General features: G+C 40.8%; 1 protein-coding gene across 18 annotated transcripts in view; it reads left to right on the forward strand.

The window, feature by feature from the left end:
• Positions 1-2679: 2679 nt before the first annotated feature.
• Positions 2680-25847, forward strand: part of TCF12 (transcription factor 12) — a 304994-nt gene continuing 281826 nt past the window's right edge. For 3 of the 18 annotated variants that reach the window (XM_024101848.3, XM_065559483.1, XM_065559484.1), the window contains exons 1-4: positions 2687-3048; positions 3912-4071; positions 4486-4621; positions 5416-5488. In XM_024101848.3, the coding sequence (XP_023957616.1) occupies positions 4502-4621; positions 5416-5488 (193 nt within the window). In that variant the 5' untranslated portion in view covers positions 2687-3048; positions 3912-4071; positions 4486-4501. Of the gene's footprint in view, positions 3049-3911; positions 4072-4485; positions 4622-5415; positions 5489-25847 lie in introns of all 18 variants that reach the window. The other 15 variants (XM_065559478.1, XM_065559477.1, XM_065559488.1 and 12 more) reach the window with 13 other exon arrangements.

Consider the following 25847-nt stretch of genomic DNA (forward strand, 5'->3'; position numbering starts at 1 on the left):
GCAGCATGTTACTCTCCAAATCCGGTGGATCCATGCAGGAATTAACACTGCTTTAAGCAGTATTCCCTTTCCCACTGTGCATTCTACCACCTCCCCAGGCCCTCCACAGAATGTGTCTGGATCTGTAGCTTTTCTTCCACACAAATCCTAAGGTTCTCCAGCGTTTGAAGACTGTCTTCTGTCCCCCTGTCCTGTCCCCAAATGAAAATGCAGCAGTAACTCTGCAGGTTTTTTTTAAGTTTACTCACTCACCCAGGAGCTTTTTGTGGAAAAGGAACATTCAGCCCTTAAGAACTAGAGATTGGGGAAAAAAACAGAGATTTCTACACATCTGCTGTACAAAGTGGGCTGAGGTCTAGGTGGTGGCACCTACATGCCACCTGGGGGCTCTGCAAGCCCAAGAGATCTATACATCCTAAATTCAGGCTATGCAAAGGAATCAAGATCTTTTGTTGTTATGAAAAGCGCTGTGCGCTTGCACTAGGCCCACTTTACTGTTACTTTTTTTGCAGGTATTTCTGTTGTATCTGAGCACCTCACAAACACGAATGAGTTAAACAAATGAGTTAAACAAAACGCCCCTGCAAGGAAGAATAGTAACCCCACTTTACAGATGGGGAAATAGAGGCAGAGAGATATTAAGTGACTTGCTCACATAGGAAAGCTATCACAGAGTTCGGAATAGAATCCAAGTCATTTGGCTTCCAGAGCCACTCCCATTCCTGTATCTCAACCATAAGACTATCTCGTCTTGCTTAGCTGTATCTGTTATGCAGAGGTGCCAGGTTTGTGTATGCATGTATGCATTTTTATATTGCATGTGTGTTCCCTATGGTTTGGTATGCGTGTGTCTTAGTTATTCATTTTTTTATTATAGTTAACAAACAGGAAGTTGTTTGTCAAAATCTGACGAAGTAGATCAGTATTAGCTTTGCCACATGGTAACTTTGTCAACCAGAAAATTTCAAACTTGATATAAAGTTATATGTGTAACTTTTACTCTACATGGTATGTGAATATGTACTAGTGCATTACACTAGCACACTCACCACCAGAACACTTTTTTGTATTTTGGTATATTGTATATTTTGTGTTTGTTTGGGTGCATTGGGTTTTGTTTGTTGTATTGAGTGTTGTGCTTGTTTTGGTGTATTGTATGTGCATATTTGTTTTGAATTTACGTGTATTGTGTGTGTTTTGTGTATGTTTGCATCTTTGAGTGTATTATAAATGTATCGTGTGTTGGTATTGTGTTCTGGCTATTGTGTGTGTTGGTGTATTATGTATGCATTATTCTTTGTGTCATGTGTGGATTATGTTTGGATATTCTGTGTGTTTTGTATCAGGACTGTGTGTTATATACAGTTACATGTACTTGTAGATCATGTTTGGGTATTGCATGTGTTGCAATCTGTAGTATCTGGGTCATATTTGAGTGTTGCCTATTATGGGTGTGTGTTTTGTATTGCTAGGGGTACTGTGTGGGTCATGTCTGGGTTGTGTAGTGTGTGTGTGTTTGTTGGGTATTGCTGTGGGCTCTGTTTGGATGTTGTGTAGGGTCTGAATTGGATGGTGTGGGTCACGTCTGAGTGTTGCCTATTGCTATGTGTACTGTGTGGGTCATGTCTGGAGGTTGTGTAGATTGTGTATTGCTATGTGTATGGTGTGGACCATGTTTAGGTATTGTGTATTATGTGTGTGGGTTGTGTACTGTGTGGACCATACCTGTTGCTGTGGGGTGGTTATCAGTGGTATGGGCCATGCCCAGTGCTGCGTGGTTATTGGCAGCGTGGGCCGTGCCCAGTGCTGTGTGGGGTGGTTATCAGCGGCGTGGGCCATGCCTGGTGCTGTGTGGGGTGGTTATTGGTGGCATGGACCGTTCCTGAAGATGTGTGGGATGGTTATAGGTGGCATGGTCCATAGCTATAGATGTGTAGGGTGGTTATCGGCTGTGTGAGCAATGCCTGTAGATGTGTGGGGTGGTTATTGGCGCCATGGGTTGTGCCCAGTGCTGTGTGGGGTGGTTATAGGTGGTGTGGGCCATGCTCAGTGCTGTGTGGGCCATGCTCAGTGCTGTGTGGGGTGGTTATAGGTGGCGTGGGCCTTGCCTGTAGGATGTGTGGGGTTGTTTCAGGTGGCGTGGGCAGTGACTGTAGATGTGTGGGGTGGTTATTGGCCGCGTGGGCTGTGCCTGTAGATGTGTGGGGTTGTTTTAGGTGGCGTGGGCCATGACTGTAGATGTGTGGGGTGGCTATTGGTGCCATGGGCCAATAGGTGCTGGAACTAGGGGTGTGCTGGAGGTGCTGCTGCACCCCCTGGCGTGGAGTGGTTCCCATTATATACAGGGTTTACACTTTGGTTCAATGGCTCTCCGCACCCCCACTATACAAACTGTTCCAGCAGCCCTGCCTGTTTCTCTGGGGTGATTACTAGTGTTGTGGGCCATGCTCAGAGCTGTGGGCTGTGTGCGTTGGCAGGTTGTGCCGGCTCCGGCGGCGCTGCAGGGGACTCCCTCCCGGGCTGGGCTGCCGCAGGTTCCCCCGCTGGGACCGGGCAAAGGCGCTCTCATCTCAGGCGATGCCGAGCGGTGCCAGGCTCACCCCGGAGCCGGGGCCCTTGTGCGGCTGCCGCCGTTCCTGGGCTCCCCGGAGCCGCCCCGCCCCCGGGCTTGGCAGCCCTGAGCGCACAATGACACCGGTCCGGCACGGGGAGCTCGGGTCAGGCCCCGAGGCCGCCGCCACCAACCGGTGCCAGCGAAACCCGCCCTCCGGGAGCGGCGATGGTGACCCCTCCTCAGAGTCAGCCAACGACGCGGCCAGGGAAGGGTTACGCGTTAATCTTGTGGCTGTTCCAGCAGCCGCGGAGGGATACGGAGCCGAAGCCTTGAACGTGGTGCTGCGGCTCCGCAAGCAAAAAAATGTCTGCCTAGGGGAGCCTACAAGTTCCTTCTAGCGGGGGGCGGGGGTGGCCGGCTCTGCCTCCCACCCAGCGGCCCGGCCGCTCGCGAGCGCGGCCCTGCTGGGTTCGGACGTCACCGCGGGGAAGGAGGTAAATTTGGGCAGGGAGGGAGAAGTTGGGATAGAATCGGGGATGGGGGCTGCGCTGGGGCCGCACTAAGGGCAGGGGGCCAGAGGGGGTGCAGTGGGTCTTGCTGGTGGGTAGAGGGGGTGCACTGGGGGCAGGGGGCCGTGCTGGGGGTAGCGGGGGTGCACTGGGGGCAGTGGGTCTTGCTGGTGGGTAGAAGGGGTGCACTGGGGGCAGGGGGCCATGCTGGGGGCAGAGGGGGTGCACTGGGGGCGTGCAGGCAGGGGAGGGGGTGCATTGGAGCAGTGGGTCTTGCTGGGGGGCAGAGGGTGCACTGGGAGTAGGGGGCGTGCAGGGGGCAGAGGGGTGCATTAAGGGGGCTGTAGTGGCGGCCAGAGGGGTGCATTTGGAGCTAAGGGGCTGCTGGGGGCCCCAGGGAGCTGCTGGGGGTAGGGAGGCTGCAGAGGGGCTGCTCTAAGGAGCACAGGGCGACACTGGTGCTGGGAGGCGGGGGCAGGAGCTCTGCGGGGGGCTAGGGACTCTTCTGGGTCCGTTCTTTCAGTCTTGTCGGGGGCTCTGGCAGGGCTGTAGCGGGCAGCAATTCTCCGGCTCGTGTTTTTGCGCCCCGGTCCCTGTGCATGGGCTGTCAGGAAAGGAAGCGCCCCACTAAGCTGGCGCTCCTGGGAGGACTGGAGCCCTGAGCACTCGTTAAACTCGCAGGGGCTGGGAATGCGGCAGCGTGTGTGTCCCGTCACACGCCAGCCTGCTCGGCGCAGGGAGAGGAGCGAGCCCCCAACGCCCCCTCCTCGCCCGGCCGCTGCACTTTGTCTGTGTCTTTGCGGTGCAAAGACAGATCACTGGTTTCAGAGACTATTTATTGTTTGCAGCAGCTTTGGGGCTCCGGAGCTGGTAGTTACAGCAAATTGTGTGTGCGGATAAAGCAAATTAACCCTCTCTGGAAATCAGGCAGTAACAATGCTCAAGCAGACATGGCTCTGCTGAGGCACATCCACAGCCCAACTTGTCAGCTCCATTGTTGCGAAAACAGTGAGTCACTTAATGTCTCTCTTTAATTTTCCAGCTTTTGCTCGGTTTATTTATCTGTTTATGCCTTTTACTGGCCCAGGGGCGACCTAACCCTTCCTGTCACTTCAGACTCACTTGTGTGTGTGTGTTGCCTGAGGTGGAGTAGAAATTGAATGAGAGGAGAGAAGAAAGGAGGCAGAGGAAACTTAAGGAGAGTTGGCTAGTTTGAGAAGCTGCTGCTGGCTGATCTCATCCGTGTGCTCTGTTAAAGTGAGGCTTTCCCTTTGGATTTCCCCTCCCCCCCCCATCAGTGTAAGGGATGCGAATGCTTGAGCCCCCTTCTTTGTTAGGGACAGATCTGTCCGTGCACTGAGTGGTGTAGGCACCAGCCCAATGGTAAAGTGCTGCGTGTCTCTTTCCCTCCCTGTGTCTTAGGACTTAATTGAAGTGGATGAAGATGAATCCTCAGCAGCAGCGGATGGCCGCTATAGGAACCGACAAGGAACTGAGCGACCTGCTGGACTTCAGTGCGGTAGGATATTCTTCGAGGTCTTCTTATGGCTTCTCCACGGTAAAGCGAACCGAGAAGTAGGGGCGGCAGCCTGCAGGGCTTGGTTGGGTCCGACTCAGCCAATGTGCACACCTGAACTTTGATGTAATGTCTAGACTTCCAGATTTAATGCTCTAATACCAGCTGGGTCAATTGGTTTAACTGGTTAAAATCGGGCTGACCCGGAGATGCATAATCTAATAATTAATCTTTGTTAAGCCAGTGTGTGGGACTGAGAGTTTGTGGGGGGGTTTCTTGTTCCTTTAAAGAAATGTAACTTGCTGGTGCCTGAAAGCTGCAAGGATCTCAGTTGATACTTTGTTTTGCAATCTTGGGTTGGAAATTACAGGCAAAGTATTTTCTCTGTGATGCTTTTTTTTTTTCCAGACTGATTTTTCTTTCAAAATATATAATTTAAATAAAAATAGAAAAATAGTGCCTCTTGCAAATTGGCTACTAATTAAAGTTATACAGTGCCTTTAGATCTCATAAAATAACAAGCTGTATATTTTGAGCAGTAGAATTTATGATGTATAATAAAGACTGTAAATTACTGTAATAATCTCCGGTTTTCCTGTTTACATTGCTTGCTTATACAATAGAGAGTTTAGTAGCATTAGTGAAACTGCAAAGATCATTCTAGATTACTTGTTTTATGGTTCTTCTGAATGTATGTCTTAAAGCCTGTTTTCTGGCAGAAATATAGGCCAGTGAACTGTCATATGTTGAATTTTTTTAGCCCACAGACAAGATTTATAAAATGGGGGTTTTGTTGTTAACTTAAACATCTGTTGTTTTGTTTGTTTGTTTTGCAGATGTTTTCCCCACCTGTTAATAGTGGGAAAACCAGACCAACTACATTAGGAAGCAGTCAGTTCAGTGGATCAGGTAAGATGCTGTTGAGAAACCTAAAGTTCAAGTCACTGAATTTAGATATTTTAGTTTGGTGGTTTTTGTATGCAGGAAAAAAAAAACAAAAAAACTAATCTTTCAGTTGCACACATGTTCTTAAATTTGACATAATCAGAATAATTGAAGATGCCTTATTTTGACCTACCTGATTTTTTTTTTTTTTTTTAGTATAAAAGGCCCATAGTTGTCTTTCATTGTGGCTTAACGTTCAATTTGTTTGTTCAATTCAGCACAGTGAAACATCAAGTATCTCTAGTGCTACAGACATGCAAGTTGGGTTTTTGATATATGTTGGGTTCAGAATGTCCACTTCTTGCTTTTTGTTTCAGTTTTGCTAAATTTGAGCCATGTCTTTGAACATACCATTTTAATGTGTTACCATAATATATTAATAATATATCAAATAATGAAATAAATCCTGAAAGACTTGTGAATTTATTTTAAATATCCATCCCTATGAAAATGATCAATTATAGGATTAATACTTCACTAAATAATGTATGTATAAATACAATCAGAGTGAAATAACTTTATAAATAAATGGAAAAATTATGCATGCATGTTTATGTATTGGTCATGTTCTAATGTGGAAGTCTAATTTTCTAATAGCTGCTTCATGTTGATATAGCGGAACTCTGGCCCGTAGAACAAGTCTAATTTGTTCATTAATACAAAAATTTACAGTATGTGGAATTTTTTAAAATACACCTACATTTTAAATGCTTAATTTTTAAAGTCTTCTAGTTTGGCTTCTAAAAAGAAAAGAGGAAAGATAAATTAGGTTGTTAATTTTGGTATGTGTCAATATATTTATCAGAATTGTATACATTTTTAAACAGTAAAGGGAAAATGGTGCCTCTTTTGTTGTCTTCCCCCTTTCCCCTTCACAAAGTTCTCTTTGGAGCCTGTTTTGGTACAGGAAATTACAATTTCCTTGTTCTCTGTATCCTTCTGAGCTTTGGCAGATACGATTCTCTCTCGTTAAGCCTTGTCAATACTGCTATGAAAACCAAATATATTAACAAAAATATGTTGGATTTATTTCACTACTTTGTGCCTCTTTTGTTCTTTACTGAGAGAGTATCTGCTCTATATATTGTCAGTTTTCAGAATGTTGGGGACAAACCTGTAATATGAACTATAAGGTCAACTGTATAAAAGTCTTTATACTGTATAGTCCTCAAAAATAATAATCTTTTTTTAAAAGAAACTATACTATTTACTCATGCAGTAGTGATGTTAATTACTTTGTGTATCTTGTATGATTAAAAGAAGGCTTAGTGTTTTTATTTTCAACCAATAAAAAGGTAACTTTGTGGCACTTATTAAATTAACAGTCAAGTATTTCTTTGAAAATAGACTGTAATGTTGTCTGTATATTTTGTATATTGTTAGAGTTGCCAGAGCAGTCTAAATGTATTAATGGTGGCAATATTAAAAAATAGAGTTCTTGTTTAAACTTTTTTCTTGTATGATCTTGGATGATTTAAACTAGGAGATGGGGACTACTCAGTATCTTGAAAGTGAATGACATTTGAAAAAAAAAATAAACACACAATAATCTAGAGTCTCAGAAGAATATATTTTCAGAAATTTCCTAAAATATATATGGGATTTTGATGTACTCATTGCATGTTAAAAATACTTAAGTTATTGTAATTGCAGTACAGGTATCTGCATGCCATATGTTGGTTAAACAATCTTTCATGCAAACCTTCAAGTGAATCTCTTTCCAAAAATCTGCATCATAAGTGGGGTATGTAGCTTCCCCCCAAAACTATCCTACATCAATTGGGTACATCTTACAAATATAGCTAGTAAGAACTTGCTATGAAAATCAAATGTTACATGGTCAGGAATGGTCTAGATAATACTTACTCCTGCCTTGTGTCCAGGGGACTGGACTAGAAGATCTCTTGAGGGTCCCTTCTAGTCCTACAATTCTGTGAGCCTTTCTTTAAATTTGAGAGGTGCAAAGTGACAGGGTTTGTATTATGGGAAGGACAAGGAGATGTTTAGGTTTTTTTGGTTTCCCCTTCTCCTTAGTTTGTTTTTCCTGGATAAGTAAATTTTACATCCATGTCAAACAATAAATATTTAGTGGTCAATATAAATCTTAAAAGATACCATTCAGCGGTTGGTGAGTCTGTTTCCAGGCCTGCTTCTAGGCAATGATTCTCCCAGAAAAGAGCGAACACCAAAGGGTTTAACCAGAAAAGCACAATCTTTTTTTTCTTTTTTTATTGGGAAGCCTAATCTTGTCTGATGTGTGAGATCATCACGGAGATACTATGCATGAGGGAATTAATTACTCTGTCTCTCAAGCTACAACCTCAACAGAAGCCACTTCCTCATGAGCAGGATAATGGGATATTGTATGCCAAACTATCACTTACACCATTCTCATGTAAGAATAACGACATCTAGTAATACTTAACCAGATACATTTTAATTCACAGTGTTTCTGGTTGTAGGGACTGTATGGTTATAGATTCTCAGTTCCCCACTGCAAAGCAATCTGTTATATAGATTCTGTGTTCCCTGTACTGTTACAGTGACCTCAGCCTTGACCTAGAGGGATTACTCTCTGCAGGACTGAGAGGTGATGAACTCTATATTAGCTCAGTTCTAGGACATGGTTAGATATCCTAGAGATGCCTTTTTGAGAAGATTGACAAAGTGGAAGTAGTACAGGTATTTAATTTCTGACACCCAGGTTTAATTCTGCATTGTAATCTTGATTTAATTTTAAGAATATTCTGTAGTTTGTAGAATAAATGTTTGAACACTGTTTTTTTTTTTTTTACTACTAGAGACCAAATTTAAAAAACCGGAAAGGAAAATATTTCTTCAGGTCCCTTAGGGGTATTCAGTACCAAGAAACACATTTATGCATGGATTTGTAAAACAATTTTTTACCATGGAGAATGTAGCCATGTCTATTTTTAAAAGGCTTATTTATTTTTGACTTAATACACAGAATTTGAGATAGACATAAAAAGGTTATATTTGTTTGACTCAATGCTTGTGCTTGCAATTATGCCTTTCTGGATTACTTTGAAGATGTTACTTCCTTTACTATTTTGCCATTTTAAAAATAATTAGCTTTTTCTCCTTTTTCCAAACGTCCTGTCTCCGCTAGGCTAGGGTGGTGTTTGTTTGTTGAAACACTTCTTAAATTTCCAGTTAAAATCTACTAAAATGAAAGATAAGTATTTCAGGACAAAAAATTTAACCTCTCTGTGCCAGTCGTAGAAAGACAAACATAGGTATTTATGAGTCTACAAAGTTCTTGTTGAGATTTGTTTCAAGGTACAATCTTAGAAACTATAAATTAGAAGGATGGGAAAATGCCTGCTATGTTAGTTTATTTGGTTGTTAACGGGAAAACTAACAAATGTCCAAGAATGTCTGAGTGCCTCTTTTTCACATTTTAGCTTCTCTAGGTGATGTGGATGGCAGGTGCAAGTTGACGATCTTAGTGTTGCAGCAAGTATGATATGATTTAATACAGCCATGTTTCAGTCATCGGTTATTACAAAAGTATATGTGTAACTGAATATAATAAAACAGCAAGTCAGGGTACTGTGACTGAAATATGATGTTTGGCAGGGAGGTACCATAGGTTAACACATGAATGTTGTGTTTTGGGATGTTAGAAGATAAGGTGTTTAGGAATTTGAGAATTAAACTGCTTGGTGGGTATGTGGAATTTGTGGGGTCAGAGTGTTTTTATTTTTGTTTTGCTTTTTTGGGTGGAGGGAGGGAGAGAGTTTGCCTTCTAAAGGCTCATCATTTGTGAATGAAAGCTACAGGTGAAATAAGTGAATCTGATACATCATTATATTTTATGACAGTAAATCATGTAACTTGCTGATAATGTCAAATAATTTAATCAGATTAGTGATGGGAGTGAATATATTGAAAAAATAACCTGATACAAAATAAGAATGGCAGTTAAATTGCAAAAATACTTTGCTATTGCTGTCTCCTGCTAAAACAAAACAACCTCCTCTCACCCCCACACCCCCGTTGCTTTCATTCTCTCTATTTCTGCAGTCTCCAAGATAGAAACTGCTTACATTGCCCAGGACTTTCTGTACTGGAATTTAAAATTTTTTTAACTAAAAATGTTTCTATGATGGCATGACAGCAGGGAAGCATGATTTAGAATGTAGTAAAATGAATGGCCAGAGGCCCATCCATCAAAACCAGATAAGTCAAGTATTCCAAACCTGGATGGCTACCTTTACCTGATTCTCTAGTCAGAAATATGGAGGGACTCCCATTAAAGGCCATTTGTAATAGGCAAATGCCTGTCTTCTACAATATAGTAGTGTTTCTGTGGTTCCCTTAAATAGTCAAAATGTTGGACATCTGTTGCCTATGTAATTGGTTTGACGCTGAGGTCTTTGAGAAACATGTGTACACAATTGCAAGTGTAAAACTATATGCCCAAGTTGGTGTCCACACTGTGTATGCACACACAAACCTTTTCCCTCCTCTCTCCCTCTCCTGCCCCCTGAAATCAGGTCAATGTGCACAAGATCGTTTTCCTGCTCTAGTCCAAATGTGTGTGTGTGTGTGTGTGTATATATATATATATATATATATATATATACACACACACACACAGCAAACATGTACTCAAGCAGTTGCCCTTTCTACACCTTTGCATGTTAGAGTCAAGTGGGCTTTAAAGGGAGTGGCTCGGCATAAGCAACCAACTAGGGGCCTGATCCAAAGCTTAATGTAGTAGAAGAAAAGCCTCCCACTAACTTTAATGTCCTTTGAACCAAGCCCTATGTGTTCAGACTGAATCTGCATAGAAATTTCTTCCGTAGCAGATCTAGTTAAATAAATAGCCAGTTTCACCAATTATTAAAACTCTGTAGGAATGACTTGTATCATCCAGGTTAATTGCCAGATCCCTCTTGAGGGTTAGATTAGCAATTCTTCATACAAGGCTCAGGAGATAATTGCTTAAGTGTGGTGAAATGATCCATAGAGAGAGATTAGTTAGTCCATAGCATACCTTGCAGAGGAAAATATTGATTTTTTTGCAAGCCAAACTCTATCTTTTAGTCTCAAGAAATATGTTTGAGGAGTAAAATAAGCAGGGACTACACTTTACCTATACATCAAAAGTTCATTGTTCTTAACCTTTCTAGCTACAGTCTTTATGAACAAAACTTGAATTCTTAAGGAGAACCAGTCCCCATGCCATCCTCCTTGGTGAAGTAACATCTGGTGAAGTAACCTCTCTGCCTGATCCTGTTTCCTAAATTCTAGGAGTTGACAGGTGATCCCATGTAGATGAAGAATTCAGTCCTAGAATGATAAACATGCCAGCTCACGACAATCATTCTCTTAATTACAAATAAAATGAAGAGGTGATAAAAGATCTTAAGCTTTGGGAATTTGGTCATTATTCATATTTTTAGTTGTCCAAAATACTCTGGTCATCATGTGTATATTTTTCATGAATTGATTGAAGGCAGGTAAGTTGAATGCATGTGTTCTATGCACCAAAGGTCTAGGGTTGCTCATAGAGTCATAAACTTTAAGGTCAGAAGGGACCATTATGATCGTCTAGTCTGACCTGCACAATGCAGGCTGCAGAATCTCACCCACTCCCCCAACAAACCCCTGAGCCATTGAAGTCCTCAAACCATGGTTTAAAAACTTCAAAGGTGCAGAGAATCATCCAGCAAGTGACCCGTGCCCCATGCTGCAGAGGAAGGCAAAAACCCCGCAGGGCCTCTGCCATTCTGATCTGGAGGAAAATTCCTTACCGACCCCAGATATGGCGATCAGCTAAAGCCTGAGCATGTGGGCAAGACTCACCAGCCAGACACCCAGGAAAGAATTCTCTGTAGTAACTCAGATCCCACCCCATCTAACATCCCATCACAGGCCACTGGGCATGTTTACCTCTAATAGTCAAAGATCAATTAATTGCCAAAATTAGGCTATACCATCCCCTTCATAAACTTATCAAGCTTAGTCTTCAGGCCAGATATGTCTTTTGCCCCCACTACTCCTCTTAGAAGGCCATTCCAGAACTTCACTCCTCTGATGGTTAGAAACCTTTGTCTAACTTCAAGTCTAAACTTCCTGATGGCCAGTTTATATCCATTTGTTCTTGTGTCCACATTGGTACTGAGCTTAAATAATTCCTCTCCCTCCCTGGTATTTATCCCTCTGATATATTTATAGAGAGCAATCATATCTCCCCTCAGCCTTCTTTTGGTTAGGCTAAACAAGCTGAGCTCTTTGTCTCCTTTCATAAGACAGGTTTTCCATTCCTCAGATCATCCTAGTAGCCCTTCTCTGTACCTGTTCCAGTTTGAATTCATCCTTCTTAAACGTGGGAGACCAGAATTGCACACAGTATTCCAGATGAGGTCTCACCAGTGCTGTCATAAACATACAGCTAAGGGTAGCATAAAATCCCTCCTTTACCTGTAAAGGTTTAAGACACTCAAATAACCTGGTTGGCACCTGACCAAAAGGACCAATGAAGGGAGAAGATACTTTCATATCTGTGGAGGAAGGATTTTGTTTTGTCTCTCTTTTTTGCTCTCTCTGGGTCAGGGAAGAACCAGGGCAGGGAAAATACATCTCCTAAAGCCACATCTGAACTAAGCATCTAAGATTACAAATTGTAAGTAATAGGAAGGAAATGCGTTAGATTATCTTTTATTTTAGCTTGTAGATTTTTCCCTAGGCTAAGAGGGAGGTTTATTCCTGTTTTTTTTTTGGTAACTTTAAAGTTTTGCCTAGAGGGGAATCCTCTGTTTTGAATCTCATTATCCTGTAACATTACCTTCCATCCTGATTTTATAGAGGTGTTGCTTTTACTTTTTTCTTTATAATAAAGTCCTGTTTTTAAGAATCTGACTGGGTTTTTAGTGTCCTAAAAACCCAAGGGTCTGGTCTGTGCTCACCTTGGGTACCTATTTGGTTGGTATCTTTCTCAAGCCTCCCCAGGAAAGGGGGTGAAGGGGCTTGGAGGGATATTTTGGGGAAATAGGAACTCCAAATGGTCCTGTTCCTGAAACTTTGTCTAACTCACGTGGTGGTGGCAGCAATACCATCCCAGGGCAAGGAATTTGTGCCTTGGGGAAGTTTGTAACCTAAGCTGGTGGAATATAAGCTTGGGGGGTCTTTCATGCGGGTCTCCACATCTGTACCCCAGAGTTCAGAGTGGGCAGGGAACCGTGACTGGTATAACAGTACTAACACCTCCTTATCGCTACTGGAAATACCTCGCCTAATGCATCCCAAGATCGCATTCACTTTTTTCATGGCCATATCACATTGGTGGCTCATAGTCATCCTGTGATCAACAGATAGTCCAAGGTCCTTCTCCTCCTCTGTTACTTCTAACTGTTGAGTCCCCAGCTTATTGGGGGGAGGGATAGCTCAGTGGCTTGAGCATTGGCCTGCTAAACCCAGGGTTGTGAGTTCGATGCTTGAGGGGGTCACCTAGGGAACTGGGGCAAAATCAGTACTTGGTCCTGCTAGTGAAGGCAGGGGACTGGACTCAATGACCTTTCAGGGTCCCTTCCAATTCTATGAGATAGGTATATCTACATATATTATTTTACTATTATTATTATAACAACAAAAATTCTTGTTGTTAATCCCTAAATGCATGACCTTGCCACTTTTCACTATTAAATTTCATCCTATTACTATTACTCCAGTTTACAAGGTCATCCAGATCTTCCTGTATGATATCCCGGGCCTTCTCTATATTGGTAATACCTCCCAGCTTTGTGTCATCCGCAAACTTTTTATTAGCACACTCCCACTTTTTGTGCCGAGGTCAGTAATAAAAAGATTAAATAAGCTTGGTCCCAAAACCGATCCATGAGGAACAACTCTAGTAACCTCCTTCCAGCCTGACAGTTTACCTTTCAGTATGACCTGTTGTAGTCTCCCCTTTAACCAGTTCCTTATCCACTCTTCAATTTTCATATTGATCCCCATCTTTTCCAATTTAACTAATAATTCCCCATATGGAACCGTATCAAATGCCTTACTGAAATCGAAGTAAATTAGAGCCACTGCATTTCCTTTATCTATTATCTTCTCAAAGAAGATCAGGTTGATTTGGCATGATCTACCTTTTGTAAAACCATGTTGTGTATTGTCCCAATTACCATTGACCTCAATGTCCTTAACTACTTTCTCCTTCAAATTTTTTTCCAAGACCTTGCATACTACAGATGTCAACGTGAACAAAAGCCTTAGATTATACATGCGTATTGCTTATTTAGTAATAGGGGCTATGTATAGGACTGTGTAAAACGTCCTTAAAGTCAGAAGCAGGCAAAACTTATCTGATAGTTCGTCTTGGGCCTGATGTACCCAAAACTCTGCCCATATTCACAAACCTTATGAATGTGGTGAGAATTCTGGGCATGTTTTGTCTTGGCCCTTTCCAGTCAGAATACCTTGTCCCTGCCCCCAGCAGATCTAGATGATGGTGAAGGTGTGACCTGGGGGGCCTGAAAATCATCTGATTTAGAATTGGCATGTTTGAGGATTTCATTCTGGTCCACTGCCCCTGCGTGTGTTTGAGAGCAAGAAGGCTCACTGCAGTTGAATTAGGGGCACACTGCTTACTTGCTCCAGATCTTTCTTGAATTTGGCAGATGCGGGGCTGGGCATAGGTTTATTTGCTGGCTGCTTTCTGGAAGACAGGAATGATGGAGTGGGCTAGTTAGCTGGACACATAAGGCTGCTTAAGTAAAGGGGTACTCCTGGAGGAATTCTATGTCACTGTGCATGCTCAGAATTCATGTGTCCACAGAATTCGCCCCCTCCCCCGCAGAAAATACATTCTGCCCCAGAAGTGCTGCAGTTCTGCCTTTCGCCCACCAGAGGACACTGTGGTGCCAGTACATGAATGCAGCAGGCTGTTCTGGTGCCACAGCAGCCTCTGGTGGGCAAAAGGCAGAAGTGCAACATGCCTGGGACAGTGCATTTTGTGTGTGTGTGTGTGTGTGTGTGTGTGTGTGTGTGTGGAGGGGGGGAGGGGAATTCTGGGTAGGTTCAGTGGCACAGAATTTCCCCACGAGTAGAAGTTCATCACAGCACCTGGCCCATGGAGCCAGGTTAGGATAGAGTGGGGCATATAGGGCTGCTGAGTGTGTGTCACAGATTGGGGTTCAGAATGGTTGGGGGGGACAGACAAGGGTGTGGACTCAGGAGCTAATAGGGTGACAGCATTAAACCAGGGGCTGAATGGGAGTGGAGGTGCATGGCCACATGGGGACAGGGGAGGGGGGCTGCATGGCCCCATGGGGATGGGGGAGGAGACTGCAGGGACCCATCAGGATTGGGAGTGTGGGGACAGGGGCAGATGTGTCTGACTGAATGGGAGAGGTTTGGCTTAGCCAGGGTCTGCATGGGGAAGGCTCCCCAACTCCCTAACAATCCTGCACTCCTTTCCCCCCCCCCCCCCCAAAAAAAAACCCCAAACCCTATTCCATATTTCTCCCACCCACACCCAACAACCCTCCAGGTTCACTCCAGACTCCTTCCCTCTCCCTCAGCTCCTCTGTTACCCTTACACTCCCAGCCTTTGCACTGCTTCTGATGGGTGCAGAAAATATAGTTTTGTATCGTAATTTAAATGGATGACTCAAAGTTCATTATTAATATGCCTAATAAGGAATCTATTTGTCAAAAAAAAAGACCAGAATCTTGTTTTGGTCTGTATTCTTAGATATACTTGCTGACAGATATTTGAAATTACCAAAATAATTGAAACTGGCCTGATTATATTGTGTTATTTTGTCAAATTATGCAGAATTTTGAAGAATTTTTATTTTTTTTGGTGTAGAATTCCCTCAGTAGTAAAAGGGGCAGAGAGGGTTCCAAGTCCTGTTGTGGGAACAAATAGAAGGAACTGCTCATCTATTTTCATATGAAAACAGAAAAACTCTTGCAGGGAATTGTTTTATGGTTGCATGAAGCACTGAGTTTTGTGTGAACCTGAAAGAATGCCATCTGGTTTTGGTTTGTGAAACTGGTGTGTATAGCACAGCCCTAGTTATAAGGCTTGCTACAAGTTGGTGCATGGGGTAGTCACTGTAAGAAAACAAAGGAAGAAAACCATGCTGAAACTATTTAGATGTGTGAATGATTTCTGTGTTGGGCTTGCATAACTAAAACTGCCCCTCAGGAGCAGACATGCCAAACCTGTGGGGGGAAAAAAGCAGAAATTGGGCTTGTTTTTGACTTAATTGGCTTGTGATTTGCCTGTTGACTAGTGTTTTTGGCTTGTAGCTTGTTGCTTCTTTTTTTTTATCAACTTCTAACAAGCAGGCACAAGGGTGGCAGGCAAGGGGCAAGCAGGGGTAAGGGGGGAAGAGAGTCGGGTGCACAGCGGGCCCAACACAGTTCCAGACTGCATGCTGGGGGGATCTAGTCACATAGTGTTGGGATTCTTAGGGATTGGCTTGTTTTGGCCTTGTTTTGAAATGGCATTAGCTTGATTTTTGGCTTATTGTGAAAGTCGGGGTGCTTATTTACCGCGTGAAAGTTGGCAACTGTGCTTCGGAGTTATGAAAGTTACCAGACCAACTAGTCGCACATAATAGTTGGGGTAACTGGTTGACCAGATAACTAGATCTTCACCACTCACTCCTTGTGGGTGGTTACACTTTTGAAAATGTAGCTTTTTTTTCTTTTTCTTTTTTTCCTTTCTCCTGTCCAGTCACCCTGTGTTGAAGTCTGAGCCTCATGCCAGTCAAGGGAGGAATGACTTCCTTGCTGTCTCCTGAATATGTAGCTTCAGAATGTATAATAGCACTATTTCTCCTCTTTAGATACACTCTCTTCACAAAAACTGAAGAAACATTGAATAATAGTTATTTGTCACAGTTCAAGCCAATTGTGCCTATATTTTCCCTTCATTGTCCAGCAAGGGCATCCACTCTAGGCTTCTGGCTCCTCAACTGTCACCTCTTGGGCGGAGGCCTGCATCTCTTTTTCCTGACTGGGGTATTTCCAGACTGTGCAGCTCCCTGCCTACACTGTGAACTCCCAACCAAAGTCAGGTTGCCTAAGCATGCTTTACTTTTCTCCTCATAATCGGTGAGCAGTGTAATTGCCATAGTTAAGCTACCATACATCTCTTTCTAAGCAATCATATTTATTCTTAAGGTAAAAGCATTACAGAGAAAACGTATTTAAAAAAAAAATAAAAACCTACACACATGCTACAAATATTACCAGAGATCACCCTCTTGCTCTGAAAGTGCTCTGATTGGTGATTAGTTCTTCAAACCCCACATGGGAGATTTTCTTGTGGTCACAAGTTCATCACAACTTGAACTTAGAGTAAGTATTCTCATGAGTAAATCAGTTACTCCTTTATACAGTTTCTGTTTGAACATTCCTCATGTAACAGATGATCAGCAGATGAAAAGTCTCCCGTTCAGGGCGAAGCTTCTGAGGTTGAGTCTGTAGATGGAAGTTGGCAATCCTCTTGTCCCAAGTACTTCCTAGCAATTTCATTTCACACATATTGACCCAAAAGATCATTTGTGTCTGCTTCATTGTTCAACATAGTCTTTTGACACTCTCAGTACTTCCCAGGGATTGCATTAATTCGGTCTTCCGCCTAAATAAATTCCATGGAATTTCACAATAATAAATAAACATTTACATTTTTAATACAATGAACTCCTAAAATGTTAAACTTAATTCAGGAAGGTTAAACTTAATTTAATAAGTTTTTTGTCCAGGAAATTGCCATAACTGTCATAGCATTGACCTGTAAAATATTCTTTTGTTAGCCAAAACAAGGCACAGTAGTTTCTATCAGATGACCCTCATCCAATCCCCAGATGGCACTGGTACAAATTTACTCTGTTCTCAGTGAATAAATAGTGCGGGATGGTGTATAGTAGTCTTGCAAACAAACCCAGACACCTCTAAGCTTCTCTCTAAAATGCCCATTTGTGGCTTAATGTGTAGAAGACCTTCATGTAAGAATGGTCATACTGGCTCAGACTAAAGGTCCATTTTAACCCAGTATCCTGTCTTCTGACAGTGGCCAGTGCCAGGTGCGTCAGAGGGAATGAACAGAACAGGTAAAAAATTGATCCATTCCCTATTGCCCATTCCCAGCTTCTGGCAAACAGAGGCTAGGGACACCATCCTGGCTAATAGCCATTGATGGACCTATCCTCCATTAACTTACCTAGTTCTTTTTTGAACCATGTTATAGTCTTGACCTTCACAACATCCTCTGGCAAAGAGTTCCACAGGTTGCATTGTGTGACGAAGTACTTCCTTTTGTTTGTTTGTTTTTAAACCTGCTGCATGTTAATTTCATTTGGTGACCCCTTGTTCTTGTGTTATGAGAAGGAGTAAAATAAGGATGTGTTATTACTTTCTCCTCACCAGTCATGTTTTTTATAGATCTCCATCATATCCCCCCTTAGTCATCTCTTTTCCAAACTGAAAAGTCCCAGTCTTATTAATCTCTCCTCATACAGCAGCTGTTCCATACCCCTAATAATTTTTGTTGCCCTTTTCTGTACCTTTTCCAGTTCCAATATATCTTTTTTGAGGTGTGGTGACCACATCTGCATGCAGTATTCAAGATGTGGGTGTACCATGGATTAATATAGAGGCAATATGATATTTTCTGTCTTATCTGTCCCTTTCTTAATTATTCCCAATGTTCTGTTTGCTTTTTCGACTGCCGCTGCACATTGGATGTTTTCAGAGAACTATCCACAATGACTCCAAGATCTCTTTCTTGAGTGGTGGAAGCTAATTTAGCCCCCATCATTTTATATGTATAGTTGGGATTATGTTTTCCAATGTGAATTACTTTGCATTTATCAACATTGAATTTCATCTGCCATTTTGTTGCCCAGTCACCTAGTTTTGTGAGATCCTTTTTGTAACTCTTCGCAGTCTGCTTTGAACTTAACTATCTTGAGTAGTGTTGTATCATTTGCAAATTTTGCCACCTCACTGTTTACCAGTGTCAGTTCTGTACATTTTGGAGAATGAAGATCTGGGAATCAGAGTTATGCCTTGCAATTCCCTTGCTACGGTGAACTTAAACAGAAATACCAGCTAGAATTCTGCTTACAACATACCAGAATAAAGTTTAAATTTCAAGTAACTTCAATTGTAGATAAAGAGTTTCAGGAGTGGTGGGTGGTTCTTGGTTTTTCAAGGTTTTTGACAAGGGTGCGTAGGTGGGAATGTGATATCTATGAAAAGTTTGTGAGTTCTGTTCTTGCAGGCATTCCTCTGGTGCGATCTGTGGAGAAGGGTTGGTACCTTCTTCAGAAAGGGCATTAATAGGCTAGAGGCATGGGGTAAAATGGGAGAAGGATCATATTGAGGTGAAGCAGAGAATAAATAAGCAGTTCAACTTCAAAATCACCTCCAGTCTTAAGGACTTGGTTCTTCTCTTTTAAAGAAAAGTAAGCAAGAGAGTCTGGTACATCTCTGCATGCTGTTAGGGCAGTACAATTTATGCTATACTCTGTCCTTTACTTATATGCTATCAAAGCTTTACAATATGACATTTGCTAAGATTTCTGGGTCTGCGGTTCTGGTAGAAGGGGTCCATGTTATGAGTTATATGCTAATGTAGCTTTTCTCTCTTGTTGTTCAACTGGACAGCTGAAACAAAAAACATACTTCTTAATCATTTCTCTGTCAGATGTAACCTAAATAAGCATGACAGCTGTTTCATATAATGCTAACTAATCTTTATTTGAAACTAGAGTATCCATTATGTGAATATTTTTCTCTCCTACATTAGTAAATTGTATTTTCTTTTATTACTTATTAAACGTCTATTCTGTATAGTATAGATTGCTAGCTTTAATATTTCTCAGTTTTAAACTATGTATGTTCGTACGTTCAACTGAATTGTATGCAGTTGGTGAACCCAAAGACCTTAAGACACTACTCCAAACCCATACGGTGCTCTAGATTTGGCGTATGCGTGTGGGTTTTTGTTTAGTTGTTTTTTAAGCTGAAAGATGTGTGTAACTTGAGTTTCTAGTTAGCTTCTTAGTACCTGATGTGTGAGGAGCCTCCTAATTCAAGGGATTTTCCAACAGTGGTCTAACAATCTGTCTTCAGAACTCTTTCTCAGATGTAGCATGCAAGCTAATGTTCTGCTAAATCCTTCTGCCTTTTTGGATCTGTCACCACAAATATAGTAGAGAAATGGCTCATACCACTTGGAGGATAGCAGCTAAGAGCAGAGGTTGTTGACAGTCCCCCTAATGCATTATGCATCGTTCCCAAGTTTGAGGATCTGCATGGATAACTGAGTTCTAAATAGTCTTCTAATACTACAAATTGTAATTTTATTTTTGAGGTGTACAGTATTACCCTGTGTAGGGTTCATTAGCATTGGCACATTGAGTGATAGCTCACCTTCCAGTTGTAAAAATTAGAAGTCAATTTGTTACTTCAAGGTGAGTAACTTCTCTTCTTTCCACTTCCCTCACTTACCCTGATAGATTTGCACCAATGTGTAGTTGATTTTGAAATGCAGGTTTTTTTGGTACTTTTTTTTTTTTAATTTTGAAAAATCCTGTTTTGAAGAAATATTAATAGGAAGTTTAAAAAAACTCTAAAAGAGGCTAAATGAAGTGGCAGATGTGATCTGTGTGATGCAGTTGATAAGGTTTTCATACCTCTCATGTTTCTCAAAATAAAAATAGTTCATTTTTAAGACTTTCGTGGACTAAGGGTCTTACTGTTCAGTTTCAAGAAATCTGTTGAGTGAATAAAATGTGTTCTTTAAGACTAACAGAGGCTGCCTTATGCCAAAACTTCAAATTTGCTATATTAGCACTTCTTGAAGCATATACTAAAAAATAATGAATCCCTCCATTTTATGCTGTTCTGTGAAGGAAAAAGGTCAGGTAAATGAAAAGCAAAAGCAAACGCTTCTTTGTGCAGCACTTCGATTTTAATTAGCATACCAGATCACAATAAAATACCATAGCTGCATTTTAAAGGGGCTGGATAACTTTATAATTAGTATTTGTAACTAAGGATACTAAGATCTGAGAAATCAAATCTAATTTTTCAGGGAATTGGATGATCATTGCAGGGGTAGGAAGGATCCACTGTTATCCCTCTACCTATGTTACCCTCTTCCCTCAGAAAGAAATAGCTCCACTGCTGCACTTGACAGACCACTGGTTGAATTTGGTATGGCACTTCTTAAGTTGCTAATTTTGTTGAATACATCAACCTGAATATTTGTGGGTTGTCTTGGTGCTGTAAGTGCCACAATGCATTATTTATTGACAGTTGTGGGGGACAGGTTTGTTTCTATTATGTGATTCTACGATGAGATAATTGGTAATTTGATGACTTGAATGAATGCTTTGTGTTTTTTGCATTTGTAAAACAAAGCTGTGTTTGTAAACGTAACATTAAAAACATAAAGGGCATATTTTTTTGGTGAAGATGTTAACTGAATACCAAGAAAGATGACAAAAAGAATCTTTTGTTAAGTTTTATAATATATTACTGTTGTCACTGGATAATCATGCTACTAAATATACCCAATCTTTAGGAGTTTGCTTTAATTTTCCTTGTACAAGAAATCTAACAAATTTGAGAGTGTCTAAGTAGGCAAAAATTATTTTTCATACTATGCCTAGAGAACATCTTGGATGTCTACATCCATTACTTAATTTTGGGGTAACTTTAAAGTTGTTAGTGTTTATACAAAGGTATTTGGGGGAATTCCTTAAATGTACTTATTGCACTGTCATGTTACTTGTGAGAATGTTGATTCATATAATGAGCAGGCATGCTGTGTTTGGAAGTGTTAGTAAAACTTGAGAAATACTTTTTTGAAGGGGGAGAGGATGGAAAAGGAGTTGTAAAATTCTCTGGCAGTGATATCTAGATTTCTCCCAAACTAGTTAAGGTTCAGGATAGCACAGGAAAATTTTGCAACACCAAAAATGTGTTGCATATTTGAATTCTGTTCATGTAATTCTAAGTCTAACAAGCTAATAATTCAGTTGAAAAAATGAGAATTTCTGATATTTGCATGCAGAACCATAACTTTTTGATTTGGACAATCCTGTTTTGAATGAAATAAAAACTGACCAAACCTTCAGCTATTCCTCACATTGAAGCTGAACAGTTTTCCTTACCCCATCCACCCTGAGATGTTAGGAAGACTGGCTAAATCTTCTGTCAAATTGTGCATATAAATGTTAACCTACATAATCTGTTTAGAGTAACTCTAGACAACAAGAGAGGTAGAAATGCCAATACTGGTGCCTTGTCTACACTAGAATTGTCACTATTCTTATTCTCATTGATGAAGATGAGCCAATGATAGAGTAGAGGGAAACATAAACAGCTCAATGTAGGATGCATTGCCACAATTACATTCTGAATAGTGGTGTTTTGGGATAAAAAAATGGGATTTTGGGGTTCCATGTTCTCTCACTGGATTCCAGAGCAACTTTTTGCCAGTTATAAATAGAAAAATCACCTTTTTAACTGCCAGCTCTGCAAATTCAACTTGTAATCTCAAAGTCAAGCTGGGTTCTTGTATTAAGTATCATCTTCAGTAATACATTCTGCAGGAACTCTATACTTGAATACAATCCCATTGATGCTAGAGTTTGAATAGTATTTGGCTTGCAGACTCACAGCTGTATTGACTGTTAACAGGAGTAAAGAATAGTCAAAGCATAAGCCAAAATGCTTCTGCATACACAGGAACATTGTGTAAGAAGGTGTCCATTTTTAGTCACTCTTCCGACTCTAACCAGACTTTAGAGTTGATGTATCTAATTTTGGATGCGTTACGTCACTATCTTTTAGGGAGAATTAATTTACAGTTCTGATATCTTCGGTGTCCACTTGTAATTTTTGCTTTTGAAAAGTATCTTGCCCTTTTACATGCAGTAGTTAAACCATTAGCTTGAAAGTCCATTAAAAAGACTGAAATATGATTTTTATACTCAAATGAATAATGGGGCAAAGGGAAGGGAAACAAGCAGTTAACAAAATTAGCTGAAGTTCAATTATCTGTTTTAATGGGTATAACTGGAACCTAAGAATATTTGGGCATAATATGTAAGAGAAATGGATAAGGAATTTGGTAAAAAATTAAGTAACTGAGCTATAATGTCTGCACTTTGAATGAAGAACATGATTGCAGCCTAAAAAGATGTAGATGATTAAAAAGTGCAAAGCATAAATCATTGAATCTCACTATTTACATTAGGCTTAATCTATGTATAGAGCTGTGCAAAACCCAGTACCAATATAGTGGGACCATATATCTACCTTGCAGCAGGATTTCTGAATATGTCAGCTTCAGTGAATTGGTGTGGTGGTGTTGAGAAGAATGGAAAATCTGTGACTATAGAATGTGTGTGTAAAATTAATGTACTTCAAGTAGATTTTAGCAGTATTTTTAGTCTCCTTTAGGAAAGTGGAATACACTGATTTGAGAGCAAGACGTTGTGGTCTTGATGCTATCCTAACAGCTGCTTTTGGCTTTTCTGTGAAATGATTAAACCAGACAGTTTTGCTTGTAGGACACAATTTTTTGTGTGTGTAATGTTTTGATGATTTTCAATGCAGCACCTATACTTGTTTCAGTTTCCTCATACAATAATTTTGTGACTCATAATCTTTGCAGAAGAACACAGCTTAAAATCGTTTCTTCCTGTTCACTTTGCTGCCAATTACTAATTTTTGCTCGTTTACTTGTATCATTTATTCCTTTAATATTTGCTTTTGACGTGCAAAACATTCTTTTGTAATAGAGGGTGTAGCCTCCCTTTCTTCTTTTTTGAATATTAAATGAATTGAGGGCTTTATGAAGAGATGGTGATTTAATGAAGCTGATAGAGTTTAAGTAATGTAAAGCTTTGGTATATTTTTACAAACCTGAGACCTTCTCCTGCAAAAACTAACATCCAGGTGTAATGTTAACTTCTGCAGGTGTCACAATGACTGTATTCTGTAATGAGTGTTTAAAGCATTGGTAGCTGCAACACTTTGGTTCAAAGGTGACGAGCTCAGGCAATAAACAATCATTTGTTTCCTTAGTTTTGAGTTACAAAATAAATGCACATATTTTTATTCCTTTGTGTGGGTGTAGAAGGTCTGAAATATATATGGTTTTTTGTGTGGGTGTGGAGGTGTTTGTTTTTGTTTTTGCTTTTGCTTTTTTTTTTTACTTGTCACCTTTGTTCTTCCTGGAGGACTAAATTGACCACTAGAGAATTGGAGCATGAACTTTATCACTCCTATTGGAGTCAGTATTTGAATCTTTAACAAAACAGATTTTTCTGCCAGGTGTTTAATTTTAAATTATCTAATGGATTCAAGTGAATGAACTATATAAAAGCACCTTGCCCTCACACTTCTTCATGTTGCAGTATCTCATGAAGTCCCAATCCTACTAGTTGTCCAGTCCTCAATAGTCCTTCAGCAAAATCAAGCTAGACAAAACTTGATATTTCTAATGTAAATACAGAGACCTCCTTTATGGGGGGGGGGGGGGACGGACTTTTCCTTGTGCCTCCACCTCTGCCCTTAAAAACCAACCAAACAAAAAATCATTATCCTTTAGATCAGGGGTCGGCAACCTTTCAGAAGTGATGTGCCGAGTCTTCATTTATTCACCCTAATTTAAGGCTTCGCGTGCCAGTAATACATCTCTTTCTATAAGTATAATATATAACTAAACTATTGTATGTAAAGTAAATAAGGTTTTTAAAATGTTTAAGAAGCTTCATTTAAAATTAAATTAAAATGCAGAGCCCCCTGGACCAGTGGCCAGGACCCGGGCAGTGTGAGTGCCACTGAAAATCAGCTTGCGTGCCACCTTTGACACGCGTGCTATAGGTTGCCTACCCCTGCTTTAGATAGTCATGAATCAGAAAAAACGGCTGCTATATCATCTTTGCAGGTCAACCTTTTTTTTAAGTGGGAACAAAACAGTTTTAGAGAATTTTTTGGCCACACAGAATTGTAGGAAGGTTGCAAATCTTTAAAAATATAATTTAAAATAAAATTCTAGTTGTGCATATAATATTGTTCTTCAGAATGTCATCTCTTTTTAATGTATAATGGAAGTAGTCTTAAAGCTTTCTAAACCAGTGGGGACTTGCACCAAGCAATAGTCTGATCACTTTAAGTGCATGGTTATCTTGAGTGCTGAAAATGTGAGTCCTTGTTATACATCTCATTTGGTATTACCTTGATAATCTTCTGATCTTCAAGGAAAAATGGGCCTAAATGAGGAATTACATCTAATGTGAGGAACTACAGGTTGGTCATTTATACTTGATTCTTGAGCTCTAAAGCATAGTTCATCAGGAAAACTTGGCAACTTTTATCTTCTCAAGGCTCCTTTTTAGGCTCTTCATTACCATTTTTAATTATTTGAATAATTCTATCCAGTGCCAATATCACTGCACTGTAATATGTTTGCTCTAACCTATATTTTGTATCTACATGCTTTTGTAGTGCTCTTAATGCTGGACTAGAAGGTTGTAGGATCAAATCTCAAGCCTGGTTTTGTGGGGGTTCAAGGCAGTGATGATTGGCAGGGGGTGGTAGTAAGAAATGTCATGTTTTGGATGATGTCCTAAAAACAGAGCTTCTGTGTGTCAATCCTGGTGGCTGTCTATTATTTTAATGTCTGATAGGACTTATCTCAAAAAAAGTAGGTACTTCTGCATACTGGGCAAAATTCCTTCCTCTCATTAAAACTGCTTCTAATATCAAGGTGTTGCTGTTGTCGAACAGACAGTGCTTGCTTCAATTATCTACTAATTTACTGCACTCACAGTATTTAATATTTTTTCTGTAGTGGTGGGGGGAGTTGGTGTGGGGGAGACCTGGAATTTGGCAGATGTTGCATAAAACTTTTCTCCTCTAATGATAGTGTTCCTTTCCACTGGATTTGGAATTGCCAATATCTGCTTTATAATCTGAACAGCGTTTTTTTTTCTAGATGCAGCTGTTTACTTTTAGATAACTTAAGTGCCCTCTGAACTGTCGTCAAATACTGCTTCATAATTTGTATTCCTGCGAGTGAAAATTGGTACGTATATGACAGAATGTGTCTTGTGCTGCAAGGAGGAATCAGAGTTTGGACATCTTTCATGTATGTGTCATAGGCCGCTTCTGACTTGGTTACTGAAGAACATGCCGTTGCCATAGCAATGAAGGTCCTTTGAAGGCAGAATTCTTGGCAGAGCTGTTGCGTCTCCTGAAGTGCTTGGTGTGTTGATATGAAAGTATCCTGTCAGTATAAGCACAT

Source organism: Chrysemys picta, chromosome 10 (assembly GCF_011386835.1).
Source record: "Chrysemys picta bellii isolate R12L10 chromosome 10, ASM1138683v2, whole genome shotgun sequence".
NCBI classification, from domain to species: domain Eukaryota; kingdom Metazoa; phylum Chordata; order Testudines; family Emydidae; genus Chrysemys; species Chrysemys picta.